The sequence below is a fragment of the Protopterus annectens genome, chromosome 3.part0, assembly GCF_019279795.1.
Source record: "Protopterus annectens isolate FY-2018-M chromosome 3.part0, PAN1.0, whole genome shotgun sequence".
Taxonomy (NCBI): Eukaryota; Metazoa; Chordata; order Ceratodontiformes; family Protopteridae; genus Protopterus; species Protopterus annectens.
In genome coordinates this window covers 368,481,928-368,502,288 of record NC_056731.1, presented here as the reverse complement: position 1 = coordinate 368,502,288, position 20,361 = coordinate 368,481,928, and the positions used below count along the sequence as shown (strand labels likewise).

Sequence of the window (20,361 nt, the reverse complement as noted above, 5' to 3'; positions counted from 1 at the left end):
GATGGACATCTCACACTTTGTTTGTGAAATGTGAATTGTCTACCTCAGAAGACTGAGCAAAGTAGCCAAATGAATGACATGCAGATTCACATTTCGGCAAGGAAATGACAAGGAAACCTTATACAAATAACTGACATACTGCATGAGTTGGGAAAGGATTACCAAGTATATCTATAATCAGTTCCCTTTCCAATTAAATTATCCACATGAAGACAATAATAAAACTAGGAGCATGCTGATAGCAAAATAAATAAATAAATAAACAAATGAAAATTGTAATTTAGAAAATAAAAATCACTGAGCACTGTCTCAAAACTACTTAAGAAACCTAATTTCAAAGTAGTGTAACTTGTCAATGATAGACCAGTGAAGGAAAATTACATGAAAATTACATCACTGTAAGGAGAAAAAAAAGCCTTAGCTTAAAAATTAGAAACAAGTCAAAATAGTTAGCTCTGTGCACATAGTAGGGATACCGGAGGTTCTTTAAGTATTTGCTTTTACCATTCTTTTGCCACACCTTGCACATAGTGGTTAAGCCTGGACTAGTGTTTCTGTCTTCTGGAAGAGCTAGCCAGAGAGAGTATAAGCATGAGCAACCAATGAGAGAGAAGGAGGCAGCATGAGCAACCAATAAGGGAAGAGGAGGCAGCTTGATCAGTCAACAAAAGAGGAGAAGGCAGCATGAGCAACCAACAAGGAAGGAGGAGGCAGCATGAGCAGCCAACAAGAGAGGAGGTGGACACAGCTTGACTACCATGTGATAGAGGTCATGCAGCAAACAACAGCAGTAAAGAATTGATGACGGGTGATTTGGCCTACTCAGCAGTATAGCAGCAATGCCAGCTGGTTATTCTTTGATAAAACATTTCTAGCAAAAAATTAGGCAAACACACAGACACACACAAATACACATATGCTCGCACACACACACACACACACACACACACACACACACACACACACACACACACACACACACACACACACACACACACACACACACACACACACACACACACACACACACACACACACACCATTTCAGGCCTCAGTTTGCTAGTGCACCTTTCACCAACACCATGGTGAGGTGTGTAGGACATATGATATTCTCAGAGTCATGGCCCATTAGCATTTGACTTTCACTTCCAGTATTTTGGTTATGAAGCCAGCGGAATAGTGGAACACAGCTATTCAGTCACTTCCGGCTGGTAGTTAGTGACAGAAAAAGATTGTATAATCTTGGAATGACTTCCAAATTATACAGTTAGGGCAGAATGAATTATAAAATTACATTTAACCATGTAAAATGATGAAGGAACATTAATAGTACATATATAAAGACATGAGCAAAGCTATTTTTGTCAGTTTCTACCTACTGGTATAATTTAAGGAACTATAAAATGGAATGTGTCCTTGATTATTTAGAACAAAATAAATAACTGTTGTTGCTGTTGCTTTGTTTTTATATTACTTCTTTCATGCCACAAAAAACTTAAATTTAGGAGTTTTCTAGTGCACCTGTAAACAGCCAGCCACAAAGTATAAAATTAGAGGAGATAACAAGCCTTTCTCTATTAAAACGTTTTGTTCATGTTGGCATCATTGATAATGTGACCCCCAAAGTAGCACAAGTCATGAAAGTTTTAAGCAATATGCTGTACTTTGTGCTTCATGCATATATTTGCATGTATGTGTGATTGCGCGCGAGTGTGTGTGTGTGTGTGTGTGTGTGTGTGTGTGTGTGTGTGTGTGTGTGTGTGTGTGTGTGTGTCTATGTACGCATGTTACCTGTGTGACAATTACTGTTGAAGTGGCAGTGGGACGTGCACTTGGCTATGTGTTGCAGAATTATTGAGACAACATACCTGGTATTCTGCATGCACTGCTTGTGTAACCCTTTTAGCTACCTAGCTATGAAGAGTAGGCAGCCAGGTGCAAATCAGATGCATCTTAACTGTACTACACAGAATGAAAGATTAATATGAGATATTAGATGTTGGTCAGAAGCATTTCACCATGTTTATTAAATTGGAGAAAACAGTCTGTTCCTCATTTGGTAACATATATCAATATTTACTGTTTTACAGGCATCAGAGGTTTCAAGGAATAGGGGAGCATCCCTTTTAGCTAGGCCAGGTAACAGCCTGGTTGCAGCCATTCGGAACCAGCACCACCAGGAGTCAGTGCCACTGGGTAAGCAGAATTCTTTTAGAGTACACAAGTCTATAGCTACAAGCCCAGGCAGTGTTCTGCCATGGAAATACAGCACAAGACTTATTGTGGCTCCAGGTGAACAGCTGGACAGTTATGAAAATATGAATGACTGCTGATACTCCTGTTTATGTGTATTCAGTGTACACCCCAAACTACAGTATTCTTATATAGCCAGTTAGTTATCTGAATGAGAAAAACGTTTTTTAAACCACTATGTCAGGGTAGAGTTGGACTGGGTAGTGTTCTGCTTTCAAAGGCAGGGAGCATGGATTATAAGTAATAAAATGGAGGGCTGATCATCAATAGAAGAATTAACATTTAATGATGTGCCATAGGGTAGCAACATCAGCACATCCAGTCATCATTTTGGTGCACAAACTAGTTTTGTCAAATGTTAATCATGCATTCAGTATCATAAGCCAAGCAGTTTGATACACAATCGAGCATTATTTTGAAAATGTCAGTATGATAATGATAAAATTAGAAAACAGATTGTCCTATTTTCCTTGGTATCATTTTAGTGCAGATATTGTATAAAATAGCAGCAGGAAACATTATATGCTATCTATTATTACTAAAATGTTTTGATAAAAAAATGTTCATTTGGTGCCAGGAAGTGCTTTGATAAAGCACCTGATGTCACATGAAAGGACTTTGATTATGAGTGATTCTTCAAACTTATCAGAATTGACTCTTCTCATTCTCCATCCTTTCCCCATCCCATGAAACCTGATTGATTTGAATCAGTAACAAAAGAGCACTTGCCTTTCTTCTTTCTTCCTGTGGTCATGATGTTACAAGTCTACCATATGTGGTCAAGACACATTGGCTTGAGACACATGTTCTCACTAGTACTTGTTCATTTTGACAAGTGCTGTAACTCCCGGTAACTTGTTCCCCACAATGCTAGCCATCCCTAACAGAACCCTGAAACTAACCCTAAAAACTCCTACCCAGTGCCTAATCCTGAAGTCCTCCCCTAAACCTAAAATTCCCTTCCATTCCCTAAGCCTAAAGTCACGGTTGCACCATAAACCTAAAGCCTCGTTTCCCCTCCAATTCTAGATCACTCCCTAAACCTAAAATCCCCTCCCCTCTGGTTCACAATAGCTCCTTAAACCTAAAATCCCTATTCCCCCTTACCCTAAAGTCTCTATTGTTTCATAAAATTAACATTTCCTTTTTCCCTCCCTAAGCACAAACTGTAAATCAGTGCCCAAAACTAAAATCCCCTTTCCCCTGTCATCCACGATCACTCCCTAAACCTAAAATCACAATTTCCTTCCCTAACCCTAAACTCCCTATAACTCCGTTAACCTAAAATCCCTGTCCCACTCCCTAAACCTAATAGCACCCTTCTTGCTCCCCTTCCCCACTTACATTTTCACAACAAGCACTTGCTTCTATCTATCTCTTAGGACGTGAGCAGAGCAGTTGATGCAGCAACTGCAGAGTTGAACTCACATTCGAGTTTAAGTGTGAGCAGCTAGTTGTTGAGGTAATGGTTGTTAAGAGTCCCTGGATGTGAGTTACTGGAATTTGTGCAGCTGGAGCTACAGTGGCTGAGTAAACCCTAATGCTATATTTGTATTTATATCAGATGAGTCATGAGGCACTTAGTATGATGTGGGGTGGTTGAGCACAGGCAGTGCTCAATACAGGGTAATCAGTGGCAGGGCAAGCAGTCACTCTTACAACAAAACTATATGTTGGCTGGCCTTCCAGGTTGCTTAATGATGCAATAAGTGGGATACACCTTAATATACTTGGTTTGCTGCAGTCACTAGAAGATGCACCATGCGCCATGCATTTGTTATACTACTAGATGGATCTGAGCCATTTTTCTTATTTCTAGTGATGTACACAAAAGTTAATCTCTTTTGTATGCAAGTTATTAAAACAATCTGAATATGTTCCTGATATGTTCGTAAATCCATAGGTACATATGTGGTTACTAGGCCACCAGGCAGAGGCATTTTAAGCCTAGTTGTTTGTCTTTCGGCTTTTTCCCGGTAAGGGGTCGCCACAGAAGAACTCCAGTCCGCTAATGATTGACAGTAGATTTTTTTTTTACGAAACACCGAGGTGCCAGCTCGACGCCCAACCTTCAACGAAGGTACGCCCATTTACGCACGCATGTCTTTCGAACACTACCCAACTGCGGGGAGGACATGCAGACTCCACACAGAAGGCACTCCCAAGCCAAGCTGAGAATCGAACGGGAGAACCTCTTGCTGTGAGGTAACAACGCTACTGCTGTACCACCGCGGCTTATTTTACCCCAAATTTACCAAAATATTGTTGATGTGTTAATAGCCCAAAGAATTTTACAGTTATGATGTAGGCTTCTACACATCAAGTGTTCACAGGCTGCCCTTGTCAGTTAGGAACATAACTGCCAAACCAGGGGTAAATTTGCAACTTGTCCAAGTTATGTTTGAATAGGGTTAGGAATGAGCTGTGCTTCACATGGATAAGAAGCCTGCTCCAGAGAAGGGGGGATCTTTGAGACACATACCTGTCCCTCCAACATACACTGTTTATGTCACAAGTGAGGTTTAGGTCCTTAGATTGGATATTTCTGACGCTGTTTCTTTTGTGGCTGTGCAGCAGATCCATCAGTGTGGGATGGGACAATAACTTGTTGATTAAGCACAGACTGCAGCAGAGCAGTCTGCAGAAGAATAAGTACAGGGATAGGGTTTAAGACATTCCATATAGGACTTGTCATTTACTCCCTGTATTCTTTTTGGGAGGAACATCTGTGGACTCTCAAGCATTTGCAAGTGCCTGGTAAGGTACATGCCAAGGGGTGCATTGTACTTGATTATTTGAATGATGAGAGTCGAATACAGCAGAACAATGAATTTGTGGAGGTGGATTCTAATTATCCTAACTTCTTGTGTCCTATCAGTGAGTCAGCTGGCTAGCCATTGGGTGACATATGGGTTTATGCCTAATTTTATAAGTTTAATTACAACGCCCAAGTGAGGTATTATGTCAAACACCTTTGCCAGGTTGATATAGGCGATGTGCACTGTTTTGCCATCATCCAATAGCTTTGGTGACCTTCTCGAAGAAGTCCACCAAGTTAAGTTGACATGACCTGCCTTTGGCAGAACCAAACTGGGTAGAGTCCAGATCCTGAAGGTTTCTTATGTCACTATTTATCATATCCATGATAATTCTTTCTATGGCCTTGCATATGAGAATAGTCAGGCATCTGGATCTGTAGTTTCTCAGGATCCGTAAAGGCCCCCCTTGTATAGAGACATAACCATTGCAATCTTCCATTTGTTTGGCATGAAGCCTTTCAGGTGGTCTAAATATAGATTCTAGTAGGCCTGATAGGATATGTTTTATGCTGTTTAGAAGGCATCCTGTGATATCAGGGCCCATTGAAGCAGTGTTCTTGGGTCAGAGAGGACCTGCTTCCTAGTCATAGTTGGTGGAGAATTGGTGGAGGGTATTGCCTGGAGGATGAATGGAGGTGATAGGGCATTAAACTGGAGTTAAATTTATCAGCCAGCATATTTGCTGTATCCTCTGGTTCAACATGGGTGGTTCCAGTCACCATTAGTTCTGCACATTGTTGAGTGCTGCCTTTAAGGTTGTGGATATAATTGAAGAAAGCATTATGGTTGTCCTTAGCTTGGGAGGATTTTTGTATCTAAAATTTAGCTTTGGTGGACTTGATTGTCCCCTGAGTTGCTTGTTTAGATTGATATGGGAATATTTACCTTGCTAGGCAACACCTTACCTGTCTTTGGACGTGATTGTCTTTCTTTCGTTCTTTGTTATACAACCTATTTGCTGGGATTTGACCAAGGTGGCTTGTTTTTGGAGGATGTCCTATTTTTATTTCTGGTAGGTACAGCTGTCTCTATACAGCTATTTACATGATTCTACTGGGCTTCTGTGAACAGTTCCACACAGGCAGCTGTGTTCTCAGGGTTTGGGGTCTTGGAATTTTGCTAGACTGTCACTTTGTAGGATGTAGTTAGCCTTGGAGTAGTTTAAATGCTTTGTGGTTAAACTGGGTCCCAAGCTTAATATTTATTTCAAATGAGACAACTTTGTTGTCAGACATGACCAATGAGGACTTTACATGGGGGAGCGCATTGTTCCCCTATTTTTGTGAGGACAAGGTCAAGAATATTTGCACCTCTGGTGGGCATGCAGACTAGCTGTTCAAGGGTGTTTCTGTTAACAAAGTCTAGGAATCAATAGTCTTGCATGTTTGAGGTCATGCATGATTCCCAGTTAATGTAGAAGTAGTTAAAGTCATTTATGAATTTTGTGCTGGGTTGAATGGGGATCATTTCTAATGCATTCATGTACATGGTTTGGGCTTCATTGGTCATGGAGAAGAACCTTCAGCTTGCAAGGATATGCTATGGGACTTTATCTGTCATTTTTTGGATGTGGTGAAGCTCAAGCTTTTCATTCTGCTTGTTCAGCCTTGAGGTGTGTTCCTGTTTGATGTAAATTCAGACTTCTTCACCTTTGGACCCTACTTAATCAGCAGCTGTCCTAAAAATGTGGAAGGCATTATATCCTTGCTATGATCTTCTGGGTAACCTGTGCAGCATTAAATCAAGTCTTGGTAACTGCACAGATGTCTGCATTCTCCAGGATGAAGAGAGCTTGCATAGGATAGAGTTTTGACTCCTGGCATTGGGCAATAATGCCTTTAGATTATTTTGAGTCGGTTTAGCTATGTCTGTAAGTTTATTAGGTTGGCACTGTGTAAAAAAGGCATTATGAGGGTGGACAAGGTTTTATCAAGTATCCAAAAGCATGGGGGGGGGGGGGTGGCAGGTACAGATCAGATCATACCTGGCAAAGCACCATGGTCTATCTACCATATCCTCCCAAGCCGACAAATATTGTATCCCCCTTGGAGTGACGCCAAAAACAAAGCCAGTTACTAAGGTCTCTTACCTTCTGTTGGTACTGTGGCATCATAATTGGAGAAGGTAGAATGCTGCTAAATGCTAGTCTCTTACCAACCTGGTTAAATGCATAGTCTTTGAGCTGTATGTCGCTCAGACCATGCGTTCTAGGCATAGTCCAGGAATATATCTCTCTTCGTATTGTTCAGGTTCATAGGTTCATAGATTCATAGGTTCATACTAGGCTATCTGCTCTAGGGCATTTATAAGCCTAGCCAGAATGTGTTTGGCTTTCGCCACCCATTTTAAATTTATTTTGCTATGCCCTTTTTCGAGGTTAGTATACTGTGCCTCTGTCTAACAGTGACACAGAAGTGATACCCGGGGTAAACCTATGATCTCCCATCCACTCATCAAGATTCCTCTTGAATAGAGTCAATGAGGGACTCTGCCTAACCTGGACTGGGATTTTATTCCAGAGTGAAGGGAACCTCTGGGTTATGAATCTGTCCCTCCAGCATGTCCTATTTATTTCAGTGCTGAGGTTCAAGTCTCTCGCGTAGCTCGATGGGATTTGGATTTTCTCAGGTGCAGCATGTCCATTAATTCCGGGTTGGACATGGCTTTATACGTCAGGCACATATCGCCTCTGAACAGGCGGTATGCACTGAGTAGAGCTGGAGTTTCTTTAACCGGGCAGAATATGGCATCTGTTTGAGCCCTTTGATCCTCTTGGTGAGGTACTTTTGGGGTCTTTCCAGTTGCTGCAGGTGTCTGGTAAGGTACATCCCAAAAGGGGCATTGTACTCAATTATGGGCCTGATGAGGGATGAGTAAAGAGGCACGATGACCTCCCCTGATCTAGATGTGAATCCCTTCATGATTAGGTGGGCTATATAAAATGTTACCTCAGGGAGGTAAGTCTCAGGTAATTTATACTCACATAGACTTTGATAGAGTCATACTGGTACTTGTGATGCAGTGACTTGTCTACATGCATTATGTGGCAGATTCTGGCACCTGTTAGGCAACTGACCATGACAATCTGGAAGCATTTCTCCCCGGGCCTCCGCTGAAAACAGGATCTGTGGAACCTAGTCGGACTTTCCCGGTCAACAAATGTTAAATAAAAAAATAAAATAAATAAAATAAAATCTCTCTGTCTTTACTCAGCCTTGTGAGTGAGACATCTGTGTGAATCATAAGAGAGTCTTGTGCGTATTGCTGCTCCATGCTTAATATCTTTTTGGGGAATACATAGATATGAGTAATCCAGGCTAAGAAAATGTCAAAGAAAAGAATAAAGGCAGAGTTTAAGTAAGCTCAAGAAGGGAAATGCGTCAAAAAAGCATTGCCACTATCAGTCAAATTCATACAGTGTTGAAACTGTAGATGGCAGTAATGAGCTCTAGGGATTGTGATGCCACTATCAGTCAAATTCATACAGTGTTGAAACTGTAGATGGCAGTAATGAGCTCTAGGGCTTGTGATGCCCCTATCAGTCAAATTCATACAGTGTTGAAACTGTAGATGGCAATAATGAGTTTTAGGGCCTGTGATACGAAGTGTGGAAGTCTGAAGCTTAATCACAAGTGATATTATCTTTTGACTGAGTGTGCTTCCATTATGCCACATTTTCTTAGCCAAAACACGTATAAAAAATAAGCTTGGGTGTAATTATGGAAAAAGTAAACCATAACTGTAAAGTGTTAGAGGAAGGAAAGAATTCAGTGGGATTTGGAAACATTCTGAAGAACTCTACACTAGAGGGACAAAACAATTCCCTGGGGATTTGTGGATTTCTTTTTTTTTTTTTTTTGAGACTTTTGGTTACTTCCACACAATTTTTGGCAGCTTAATTGCCTTTTTTAAGGTAGGAGACATAAAAGACTCCAGATATAGTAAGCTGGAGTCCTTATAGGTTCATAGGTTCATACTAGGCTATCTGCCCTAGGGCATTTATAAGCCTAGCCAGAGTGTGTTTGGCTTTCGCCACCCATTTTAAATTAATTTTGCTATGCCCTTTTTCGAGGTTAGTATACTGTGCCTCTGTCTAACAGTGACACAGAAGTGATACCCAGGGTAAACCTACGATCTCCCATCCACTCATCAAGATTCTTTTTGAAGAGAGTCAATGAGGGACTCTGCCTAACCTGGACTGGGATTTTATTGCAGAGTGAAGGGAGCCTCTGGGTTATGAATCTGTCCCTCCAGCATGTCCTATTTATTTCAGTGCTGAGGTTCAAGTCTCTCGAGCGCATAGCTTGATGGGATTTGGATTTTCTGAGGTGCAACATGTCCATTAATTCTGGGTTAGACATGGCTTTATATGTCAGGCACAGATCGCCTCTGAGCAGGCGGCATGCCACTGAGTAGAGCTGGAGTTTCTTTAACCGGGCAGCATATGGCATCTGTTTGAGCTCTTTGATCCTCTTGGTGAGGTACTTTTGGGGTTTTTCCAATTGCTGCAGGTGTCTGGTAAGGTACATCCCAAAAGGGGCATTGTACTCAATTATGGGCCTGATGAGGGATGAGTAAAGAGGAACGATGACCTCCCCTGATCTAGATGTGAATCCCTTCATGATTAGGTGGGCTATATAAAATGTTTTTCTAACCACTTTGGCCACGTGGTTGTCAAATGAGAGATTGATATCAACTTGGGTCACCAGGTCCCGAATTACTTCTTCTGTACTTAATGGATTACCACCTATGTGGTAATTTGTGGGCACTTTGTTTTTGCCAAAGAGGATGACTGTACACTTTTTGGCGTTTAGCTTGAGGCCATGGCTCTGGCACCAGTTGTCTGTTTCTATGAGGCCCTTTTGTAGGATGCTTGTGTCGGCTGGAGAGTTGATTATGGCGCCCAATTTGCAGTCATCTGCGAACTTGGTCAGCCACAGTCCTTCTGTGTTGGCCTGTACCTCCGAGAAATATATACCGAACAAGAGAGGTCCCACGACTGGGCCTTGTGGGATGCCACTTGCAACTGGTTTGGAGTCTGACATGGCTCCAGCAATTCTAACCATGTGGGTTCTGTCCTTGAGCCAGTTTGCAACCCATCTAGTGACATAGGGGTTTATATTTAAGCTGGTGAGCTTATCTATAATGCCCGAGTGGGGTATTGTATCGAAGGCTTTTGCGAGGTCCAGGTAGGCTGTGTGGACCACCTTCCCCTCGTCAATGCCCTTGGTGACTGTTTCAAAGAAATCAACCAGGTTTAAGAGGCAGGATCTGCCCTTAACAAAGCCGAACTGGGTAGTATCCAGTGTCTGTAGGTCCCCAATATCTTTATTTATGAGGTCCATGATGATCCTTTCAATAGCTTTGCAGACCAAGCTAGTCAGGCTTATAGGGCGATAGTTTCCAGGATCTGTTGAGGCACCACCTTTGTGGAGAGGGACCACTGTTGCTGTACGCCACTCTTTGGGTACATATCCTGTAGAAAGGCTGAGATTGAATAGTAGTTTTATGTTTGGGTTTAGCTCTTCTTGGAGTTCATGTAGGATGCAGCCGGGGCACCGTCTGGTCCCATTGATGCTGTGTTTTTTGCTTTGGAGAGGGCGGCTCTTACCTGAGCATCTGAGATGTCAGGGGGGCAGCACTCTGCTGGGATAGATATTCGCCCTTTTGGTGGGGAGGGGGGGAGAAGTTTGCGCTGAACCTGTCAGCTAGGATGTTGGCAATGTCTGTGGGTTCGGTGTATTTTTTGTCATTTTGGACTAATTCTGAGCATATCTGGAAATTCCCACCCAGGTTCCTAACATAACTAAAGAAAGCCTTGTGATTATCCTTAGTGTCCTGTGCAATTTTTCTCTCGAAGCTGGTCTTAGATGATTTTATGAGTGCCCGTAGTTTTTTGCTAATACTGATCAGAGATGCCTTCCCTTTTTGGGATTATGCTCTATCATGTAGTAGCTTCCTCCTTCTATTGTATAGTTTGTTTATGGCTGGGGTCCACCAGACAGGGCGTCTGCCTTTGGAGGATTCGGTCTTGGCTTCATTTGGGATTGCATGATCCATGCATTCCTGAAGGTGTTCATAGAATGCGTTTATAAAGGATTCTGCGGTCTGGGCCGTATTTTCCACAGGCCTGGGGGCTTTGAAGGATTCCACTTCCGTTTTGAGGAGTGTGAAATTTGCTTTAAAGAAGTTTTTCACTGTGGTTTTCTGGGCAGGGGGTGGGGTCGGGATGTGAATATCCAGTGAGATTAGTTTATGGTCTGATCTTACCAGTGAGGGATACACTTCTGGTCTGGAGCATAGAGTCACCGTGTTGGTGATGATCAGGTCCAGTATGTTTTCCCCTCTTGTGGGAGTGGTAACATGTTGTTCCATAGCATTTGAGTTTATAAATTCTAGGAACCTTTTGGCTAGGGTGTTGGAGCTAGAGTAATGCTCCCAGTCTATGTTTGGGTAGTTGAAGTCACCCAATATAATGGTATTTGGAGAGACCTTCATATTTTCCAGTGTTCTCAGGAAGGTCGAATGGGGTTTCTGGGTTTAGGAGGGTGGTCTGTAGCAGGCTATAAACTGGAAGGCAGTTTTACCCACTGTTAGTTGCACATGGATAGTCTCTGATGCTTCGTGCTGTGCCACCAACCTGGAGGTGTGGGTATCTTTGACGAATATTGATACTCTCCCTCCTTTTGTGGTTCGGTCCAAGTTTTGGGGCCGAAAAGCATGGTATGAGGAATAACCTGGTAGTGCTGGGGTGCTCTCGGGAGCCTTGAACCAGGTTTCTGTTACTGCACAGATATCGATGTTCTCCATGCTAAGGAGAGTTTAGAGTTCGTGCATCTTGAGGTTTAGACTTCTGGCGTTGAGTAGCATTACTCTTAGTTTCTTATCCCTTGTGATACCTATGGAGGTGGGTTTGTCTTTTGAGCCTTGCCTAAAAAAGGCACTATGGGGGTAGCAAGAGCCTTTGCCAATATCCGAAAGCCCAGGGGTGACAGGTGCAAGCCGTCCCTAGCAAAGCATCGTGGCTTGTCGAGCATGTCATCCCAGGCTGACAGGCATTGGATCCCCTTTGAATGACACCAATATATTGTGCCATATTGTGGCATCATTCTTGGTGAGGGTAAGATGCTACTCAAGGTCAGGGTCATACCGGCCTGGGCTACATGCTCAGAGAGCTCCTCTATGTCTCTTTTCATGTAGTCCAGGGAGGTACGTCTCAGGTCATTCACACCAGCATGGACAATGACTGAGTCATATTTGTATTTGCCTTGGAGTGACCTGAGTGCGTGTGTTATGTGGCGGATCCTAGCGCCCGACAGGCAGCTCACCGTGACCTTCTCCTTGTTAAGCCTGGTGAGCGGGACATCAGAGTCCAGCCTCTCCTCCCACAAGAGTGCAGACCACGAACCTTCTTAATGTAAAATAACTGACCTGAAGCCCAAGTGCTTAAAACAGAACTAATACACTTTTAGAATAACAGACACTGAGCCCTCAATCAGCAGTTCCCAACTTAGAAGGATGTAAGCTACCTGTCCTGCCACCACAGTGCAGGCCACAAACCTTCCTAACGTAAAACAACTGGTCTGAAGCCCAAGTGCTTAATCCAAAAGACTTAGAATGATAGCTACACTTTAATCAAGTTATTACCAAGCAGTAATAAATACAATTGAATACCTGGATTAGTGCTCAAGTTATACAAACAAAGCTAGATTCAACAGGCCTGGATCTAGTCTATGCTACAGCAAACAAGGTGTACCAATTTCAGTAAGAAGCAGTTCAAATATGCAGGCACTATAAGCCTTTAACCAGAAATTCCCAGCTCAGAAGGGCAGAGTCCAGCCTCTCCTCCCACAAGAGTGTAGAAAACGAACCCTCTTAATGTAAAATAACTGGCCTGAAGCCCAAGTGCTTAAACCAGAATTAATACACTTTTAGAATAACAGACACTGAGCCCTCAATCAGCAGTTCCCAACTTAGAAGAGTGTTTGTGCATTGTGCTGTAAAATGTAAAAATAAAATCCAGAAAATCATTGTAGAAGTAAAGCAGTATGCACACATTAGTGTTTATGGTAAATAGGGTGAAATAGACAGGTAAAGGGACATTGGAATGGCTGCAGAGGGACACTGGTGCCATATTTTGGTTGTCTTTTCTTTAGTTTGCGTTTGAAAGTTGGTATCCCACAATTCCATTGGAGTGGGTGGGGTTACATAATTAAGTATGCAAATTATATGTTAATCAGTGTACAGATTTGTACCTATCTTTCATGGGCCTTGTCCAGATTTTTGATGTTTCCAGGTTGAGAGGTATGAGACTCGCACATTTTTTGTGATCAGCATGAATACAACTGTGTATGAATGTGTGTTCATATTTGTGAGGAATTGCTGTCCACATTAATACATGCATAAGACAATATGAATGTCTGTTGTCATTATAAAGGTGTACATTGTATGTAGCAATGCAGTTTTGCTATTTATTCTTGTAGTGTAGATGACATTTGGGAATTAGTACTGACATACCAAGTTTCAAGTGCATGAGTGCAGGTAACACATGACTCAGTGTAAATATGTTTTCAGTCAGCAAAAAGTGCTCCCTTTTGGTTGTGTTTTTGCATGGATTTTAATGGGATGAAAATGAAATGGGAACTAAACACAAGTAATACACGCTAATAAGCACTTTTCATAGCTCACCGCCGAGCAGCTGGTTTGTGCGATCGATGGCAAAGTGTTTGTGCATGTGAGAAGCACATTTAAGGACTCCTACTTGAAAATGAAAAGTACTTATCCATACTGGCTATGGTAGACACAGCTAATATATACTATGGTATTCATAATTAGTTCATATTGCAAATGTTGTGTCATAAATTCCTTAACATTAAAAAAGTATTTGTACTGCTGTCTCCATTTGTCTGCAGTTATGTGACAAGCATAAGTGAGTCTCTGCTTCATTGAGAAACCTGAGAGTTCTGTTGATTTGCTTTCCTTCCTTGCAAAAATGCTAAGCAGAGAGGTGTGGCAGTCAGCACTTTGGACACTACTGAGTGGAAGAAGAACATCTGCTGCCTAGCTGTCTCTGTGGCAGTAGGTATAACAGCAGTGAGCCCTTATTTTGAGCACAGAGTATATAGGGTTCATCTCAATCTAATTGTGTTACATATGTATTGATAATATAATTAAATAATTACAAATGATAATTTTTGCACATGTGAGAGGGACTGACAACAGTGAAGTACTATATAAATAAAAACACTACTCGAGTTATGTCAACAGTACACATATGGATTTGCATATTTATACATTCATCAGTCTAAATACATTTATATGACATTTTTAATATGAGTGCCTTTATTGTAGTTTAACTGTGTGTTTCCTTGGCACAGTGAGTTTAAGCAACATTGCGCAAAGGTAAATGCACCATGCCATAGGATGTGAAGAGCAATTCACCATCACACGACATCGGTATGTGATGCCAAACTCTGTGCAAATGCACAGGAGAAAAAGTAAAAGACTTCATTAGTAGGTATTTCTGCCATGTGTGTGATTCTATTTTTTGACTAGATTAAAGGTGTGAAAATGGGGTAGATAGAAAAGTGGTGAAATGGGGAGAAGCAGGTGGAAGAACAAAGAGGAAGCAATATAGAAATATGCAGGCGGGTATTAACTTTCCACTTCTTCAGCAGTGAAAAATGAACATGGTTAGAATATTGGATGAATCTGGACTGTCAGCTCAACAAAGATGGATGACAACAATGCAGTAATCTATAGCCAATTACACTGAATCAAGTTTGTCGAGAAAACACATGTGCGAAGTGGAGAGCTATGTAAGACAGGTGCCCATTTTTGTGTTTTTACTTCAGTAAGAGAGAAATGTTGGGTAAGGGACATAGGTATGTCAGGGTCAGGTAAGTAGGTTAGGTGAGGAAGTGGATATAGACAAACAGGACAAACAAGACAAGAGACAGGGATGGTGAGGGACACAACAAGTTGGGGGACACCATGATTAGGGATAGGAAGGAGACATCGGTTTCCCATGTACATCAAACATGGGGAGAGTGAGAATCTAGTCCTCACCTAAGAACTATCATCACCACCCCCCTCCTCAGCCTGCTGTTGGAGTGCTTGATGTTTTATTTTGCCCAACATTCTGGCAAGCATCTTCTCCATCCAGCTGAGGTGTGCATGAATGGTACTTTCCATGACTTCACACACCATGCCTGGCATCTTCTGGTGGATGACAAAATCACCACCTTTGCAAAAACTCACGGAGGGTACCACTGCACCAGTTGCTAGGGTAATGCTACCTGATGTTGAGGGCTCAGGTAGTACAGGGACTGCAGGGCAGTACTGCCAGGTTGTGTTCCAGATGTGCTGGGTGATGGTGCAGCAGCTTTGGGAGGGGTAGCAGGCTGAGTCCCACTGGTTGCCCTACCTCCCTGCGCTGTAAATCATTTTGTGAGTTGTCAGAAATTTATGACGTCAGAACATTGTGACCACACATATAAAAAGAAAAGAGAGAGATAAGGGGTGGCTTAAGAGACAAAAGAAGAAAATATTTAGCACCATCATATGTGGCATACAATAGATTAGTATGATATAAATAATAATTTTACTTTTAAGAATATATTATTTTAAAACTATAAACTATGATGGGTGATTGTTCTAAGTAATCCTTACAATATGCATATATTGCTCAAATGATACAGATTAACAGTATGGCATGTATGCCAGTTTTGTTGAAATTATTATGCAATATTTTTAAATTATTTTATGACATATTTACTACTTGTGGGATTTGAACCCAAAACATCTGCATACACTATTACAATTGACTCCTACAGTTGGCTTGAGCTACAAACTGAAGCATGCATGTTTGATTTTACACTAAAGATATGCATGCTTAATTTTCTAATAAGGTATACAAGATCAATGTTATGTTGCAGTGCATGCATACCCCTTTCTTCTCTAAGTCTTTCCAAACGCTCATCATGGGCATCCCTGTTCACTGCAATCTCCTGGGTGGCTGTAAAAGAAAAAGGGGAGAAAAAGGGAAGAGCATTATGTATACCAGTCTTGGCTATATCCAGCTTTGTATATCATTTTAAAGTATCTTTATCTGTATACTTACACAACTATGAGATGTCAGCAGTCCTAAACTCATCCAGCCACTGGCTGAATGTTCCTGCTTGTGCCTTTTCAGGTCTTTACAGTGGTTCCTGCCTTGCTCTCCAGTGTGGTGAATGCTAGTCACACTGGAAACAGCCTTGGCCAGACTATTCCAAGCCTCTGATTTATAATGAGACCTGGTATAGTCCCCCTGCAGTAGCTATGGCTGTGGCACTTTACCAGGACTCCATTGAATATTCTGGATTCCTCTACACCCCATCTTTGAGCCCTAAATTGGGTATCTTACCTCCTAGCTCCTCATATGTCCATACAGGTCAAACAACAACAGTTAGAGTGCTTTCCCGACAATTTGTGTTATCACATTTTAAAGTGTACAAACCCAAACAACCATGCCAACCATGTTTGTACAGTGTTAAGTGGAGAGCAATATTGCCAAACAGAGAGGAAGGCAGTATATGAAATAGGAAGGGTAATGTGACAGTTGCCATTAGTTTATGGCTTGGTTGCTGCTGTACCTATCTGTTGCTTAAATTTTACAGACGTATTGGGTGTATAAATTTTATGACCCGGCACATTTTTTATGTGGCTTTACACAGTGATAAAATCAAATTTGTACAATGTGAGATTCAAACCTATGTAACATAGACAAAACATATTCTTCCACATGTGTTTTTTATCCTTGTCACAGAAGAAGTGCTTGCCAGATGTGGTCATTCGTTATATATACACATGAAATAGTGAGGGGTTAGCTATGAATGTGTGTGACCTAACAAGGTCCTGGTTTATAAATTCATGTGTATATGACTATCATTGAACTATGAAGTCCATCCAAGGCCAGAAAAGAAAAATTTAATTACAAAAACATAATTGTCAGTATACCCTCAGTTACACATTTAATTCATATGAGCTCCAGTGCTGCACATAGTTATTGTTATTTATAATCACGTTTAGCTTCTTCTTTATTATTTAACTTTGAGTAGATAAGCATTAATAAAATGGGGAGTGTGCTAGATTAGAATCCTGGTTTACCTGTATTATGATCATTAACTTATACCAGTTGCCACATGGAAGGTTAAGCTGCAGTTGTATTTTTTACAGTCATTACTGTGCAGAGTGCTTGTTGCATCTAAGACCTTGTTTGTTAGACCAACCATAATTTTACTGATACCCACGGTTATATATTTAATATATATATATATATATATATATATATATATATATATATATATATATATATATAATATATGTGTATGCTCAATGCACCTGCTATAGATAGTTATTTATATGCATACCTCTCAGCCTCTTAATGCAAGAAATTTGGACAAAGTCTGACAAAATGAGGGGACAAAGGCCCAAAAATAGGTACAGATTTTAAATATTGCTCGTATAAACTTAGAAAGTTGCAAAAGTAACAGAGTTTGCATTAACATATTACATTTTATGAAGGATTTTGAAGTCTGCAACGCAAATGTATGCCATTATTTGGTGACTTCAATCCTCAGATCATCCCAGTGATTTGCCAGAAAACCACAAATTTTATGAGGAACAGACAAAAAATATGAAGCAAAAATCTGGGCATTCTGTGAAAATCTAAACAGTTGAGAGGTACGTTTATATGTGTAATTATTTTTCTAATGTTCATTTTTATATAAAGTAAAATGGAACATCAGTGATAAAATTTGGCACTTTGCTGTATTAGAACCCAGACTCACCTATATTGTAGCGCTTAACCTACACATTCTGCCCCAGGAGCAATTAGTCAGTAACTGTATATTTTCACATTCATTACTATGTATGTGTTCTGCCTGCCGCATAATGTCACTTGGTGTGTTTGCATGGTGGCAAACCACACATAATTGAATGTATCCATTTTGAAACTGACAAGTGGCTGCTTGTTTTCTGCAGGTGTTCTAGACCTCTAGGTGTTGTGGAAGCTTGCTAACCATTGTACAACACTGTTTAGCGTATTTGTGTGATGGGCAGCAAAAGATGCAACAATGTATCCTTTTAAAAATTGACAAGTGTCTGCCTATTGTCTGCAGGTGTTCTGGACCTGCAATTGTTGTGGAAGCTTGCTGACCATCTCACAATGCCACTTAGAGTGTTTGCATGATGGGTAGCAAAGGATGAACAATATATCTTTTATGAATATGACAATGTCTGCTTGTTGCCTGGGCCATTATACAGTGTCTTCACAGAGGTGAGCAATGCCCAAATGAGATTAGCAAAGCTCAGCATGGATTATTATTGTAAAAAGGGTTTATTAGTTTTCAGAAGTAAAATACAAATGTGAGACTTGAACCTTGACCTGCATATAATATGTGCTGTGTGATTCATCATGTTTAACAGATGTGCTAGACACATACTTGATTCACAGCTTTAATTTATGCTGTCTGTATCATTTTGCTGTTTAACTGTATTTGCAGTAAGCCGCATGTTGCACAAATACTAATTATTAAAAAAAAGAATAAGTTGTTGTTTTTCTTTTGGCTTTTCCTGGTTAGGGGTCGCCACTGCGGAACTCCGGTCCGCTAATGATTGGCAGTCAATTTTTATGGTGCCGAGGTGCCAGCCCGACGCCCAGTCTTCAAAGAAGGTATGCCCACTCACGCATGTCTTTCGAACGGTGAGGCGACAATGCTACTGCTGCACCATCGCGGCTTAAAAACTTAAAAAAGGAAACAGAAATGACATAATCAATACTTTTCAACACAACTTATAGAGTTTGGCACAAGTCGGAATTTGAACTGTCAGACTAATGAAGCTACAAAACACACTGGGGGTGTCTTATCAATCGTTGCCACAGAAGCAGCTTTTCAGCAGGAATGCAAATCATTGTGCATACCATTTCCTCCACAACATTAAGAAGACATATAGACTTATACACACTCACTTGTTTGTACATGTATTCCTTACATATTTAGTGAAATAAGTGATCATACAAGCAGTTATGAATATTGTTTGCACCAATGCAGCTCTGTCTTCTCTTTGTATTGTATTCAGTCGTCCGTTATTTGTGCTGTACTCTCAGACATGTAGTCTATAGGGCATTTTGTATCATTGCCATTAAAATGTATGATAAAATTACAAAGCAGTAAAATACAGGTTTGAGCAAAAGCAGGAGAGTTTGGCTATTGATTAAAAAAATGAGAAATGTGTGCTCTTCACTTCCATTGAAAAGCTTGCTACAGTTACTTCTACACTTTGTAAGTGTAATCTGGGTGACACACCCACTGCAGGTAAGGTAGTCTTAATTGCTGTTGTGTCTTTCTTCTCCCTACCACTAATATTCGCAGTTGCAATCAAGGGTGCCTGCAGGCAGGTGCAAGTGGGTGCACTTGCACCCCTCTAGAACCAGCTGGCCGAGAGATTAATTTTCTTCTTCTTCTTCTTTTGGCTTTTCCCGGTTAGGGGTCGCCATAGCGGAACTCCGGCCCGCTAATGATTGGCAGTAGATTTTTACGTACCGAGTTGCCAGCCCTGACTCACAACTTTCAACGAAGGTACACCCATTCACGCATGTCTCCACACAGAGGACGCTTTCGCTTAGAATCGAACAGGATGTCTTACTGTGAGGCGACAACGCTACCGCAGCACCACCACTGCAGTATAATTAAAAAAATTTTTTTTTTTCAGCGCATTCTTCTTTAAGAATGCCCTTTGTGTCCAGTCTCAGACGCAACAGGTGTTTGCGACCTGTTTTCGTCTTCTGCAGCTGTGCAACCAATGGTTTACATCTTCATCTTCCACTCCTGTGTGGAATTTAAATTCCAGAAGTTGTTTGAACTGCGGATGAATGTACAAGTGAGAGGTAGGTGTGTGCGAGTGTGTGTTTAAGTGTTTAAGAGGGGTGTGTGTTTGTGTGTGTGTGTGTGTGTGTGTGTGTGTGTGTGTGTGTGTGTGTGTGTGTGTCTGTATTTGTGTGTGTGTGTGTGTGTGTGTGTGTGTGTGTGTGTGTGTGTGTGTGTGTGTGTGTGTGTGTATGTGTGTGTGTGTGTTTGTGTGTGTGTCTGTGTGTGTGTGTGTGTGTGTGTGTGTGTGTGTGTGTGTGTGTGTGTGTGTGTGTGTGTGTGTGTGTGTGTGTATAAGAGGGAGGTAGCATACCCTTCTGCAGTCCAATTCTTTGCGAAATGTCCAGATTTATACCCCATATTCCTCCTAAAAAGGA

General features: G+C 41.3%; 1 protein-coding gene across 1 annotated transcript in view; it reads left to right on the top strand.

Moving 5' to 3' along the window:
* HECW1 (HECT, C2 and WW domain containing E3 ubiquitin protein ligase 1) overlaps positions 1-20,361 on the top strand; it is a 2,794,797-nt gene that overhangs the window by 2,011,037 nt on the left and 763,399 nt on the right. The window contains exon 17 of the mRNA XM_044065592.1: positions 2,091-2,196. Within this exon, the coding sequence (XP_043921527.1) occupies positions 2,091-2,196 (106 nt within the window). The remainder of the gene's footprint in view (positions 1-2,090; positions 2,197-20,361) is intronic.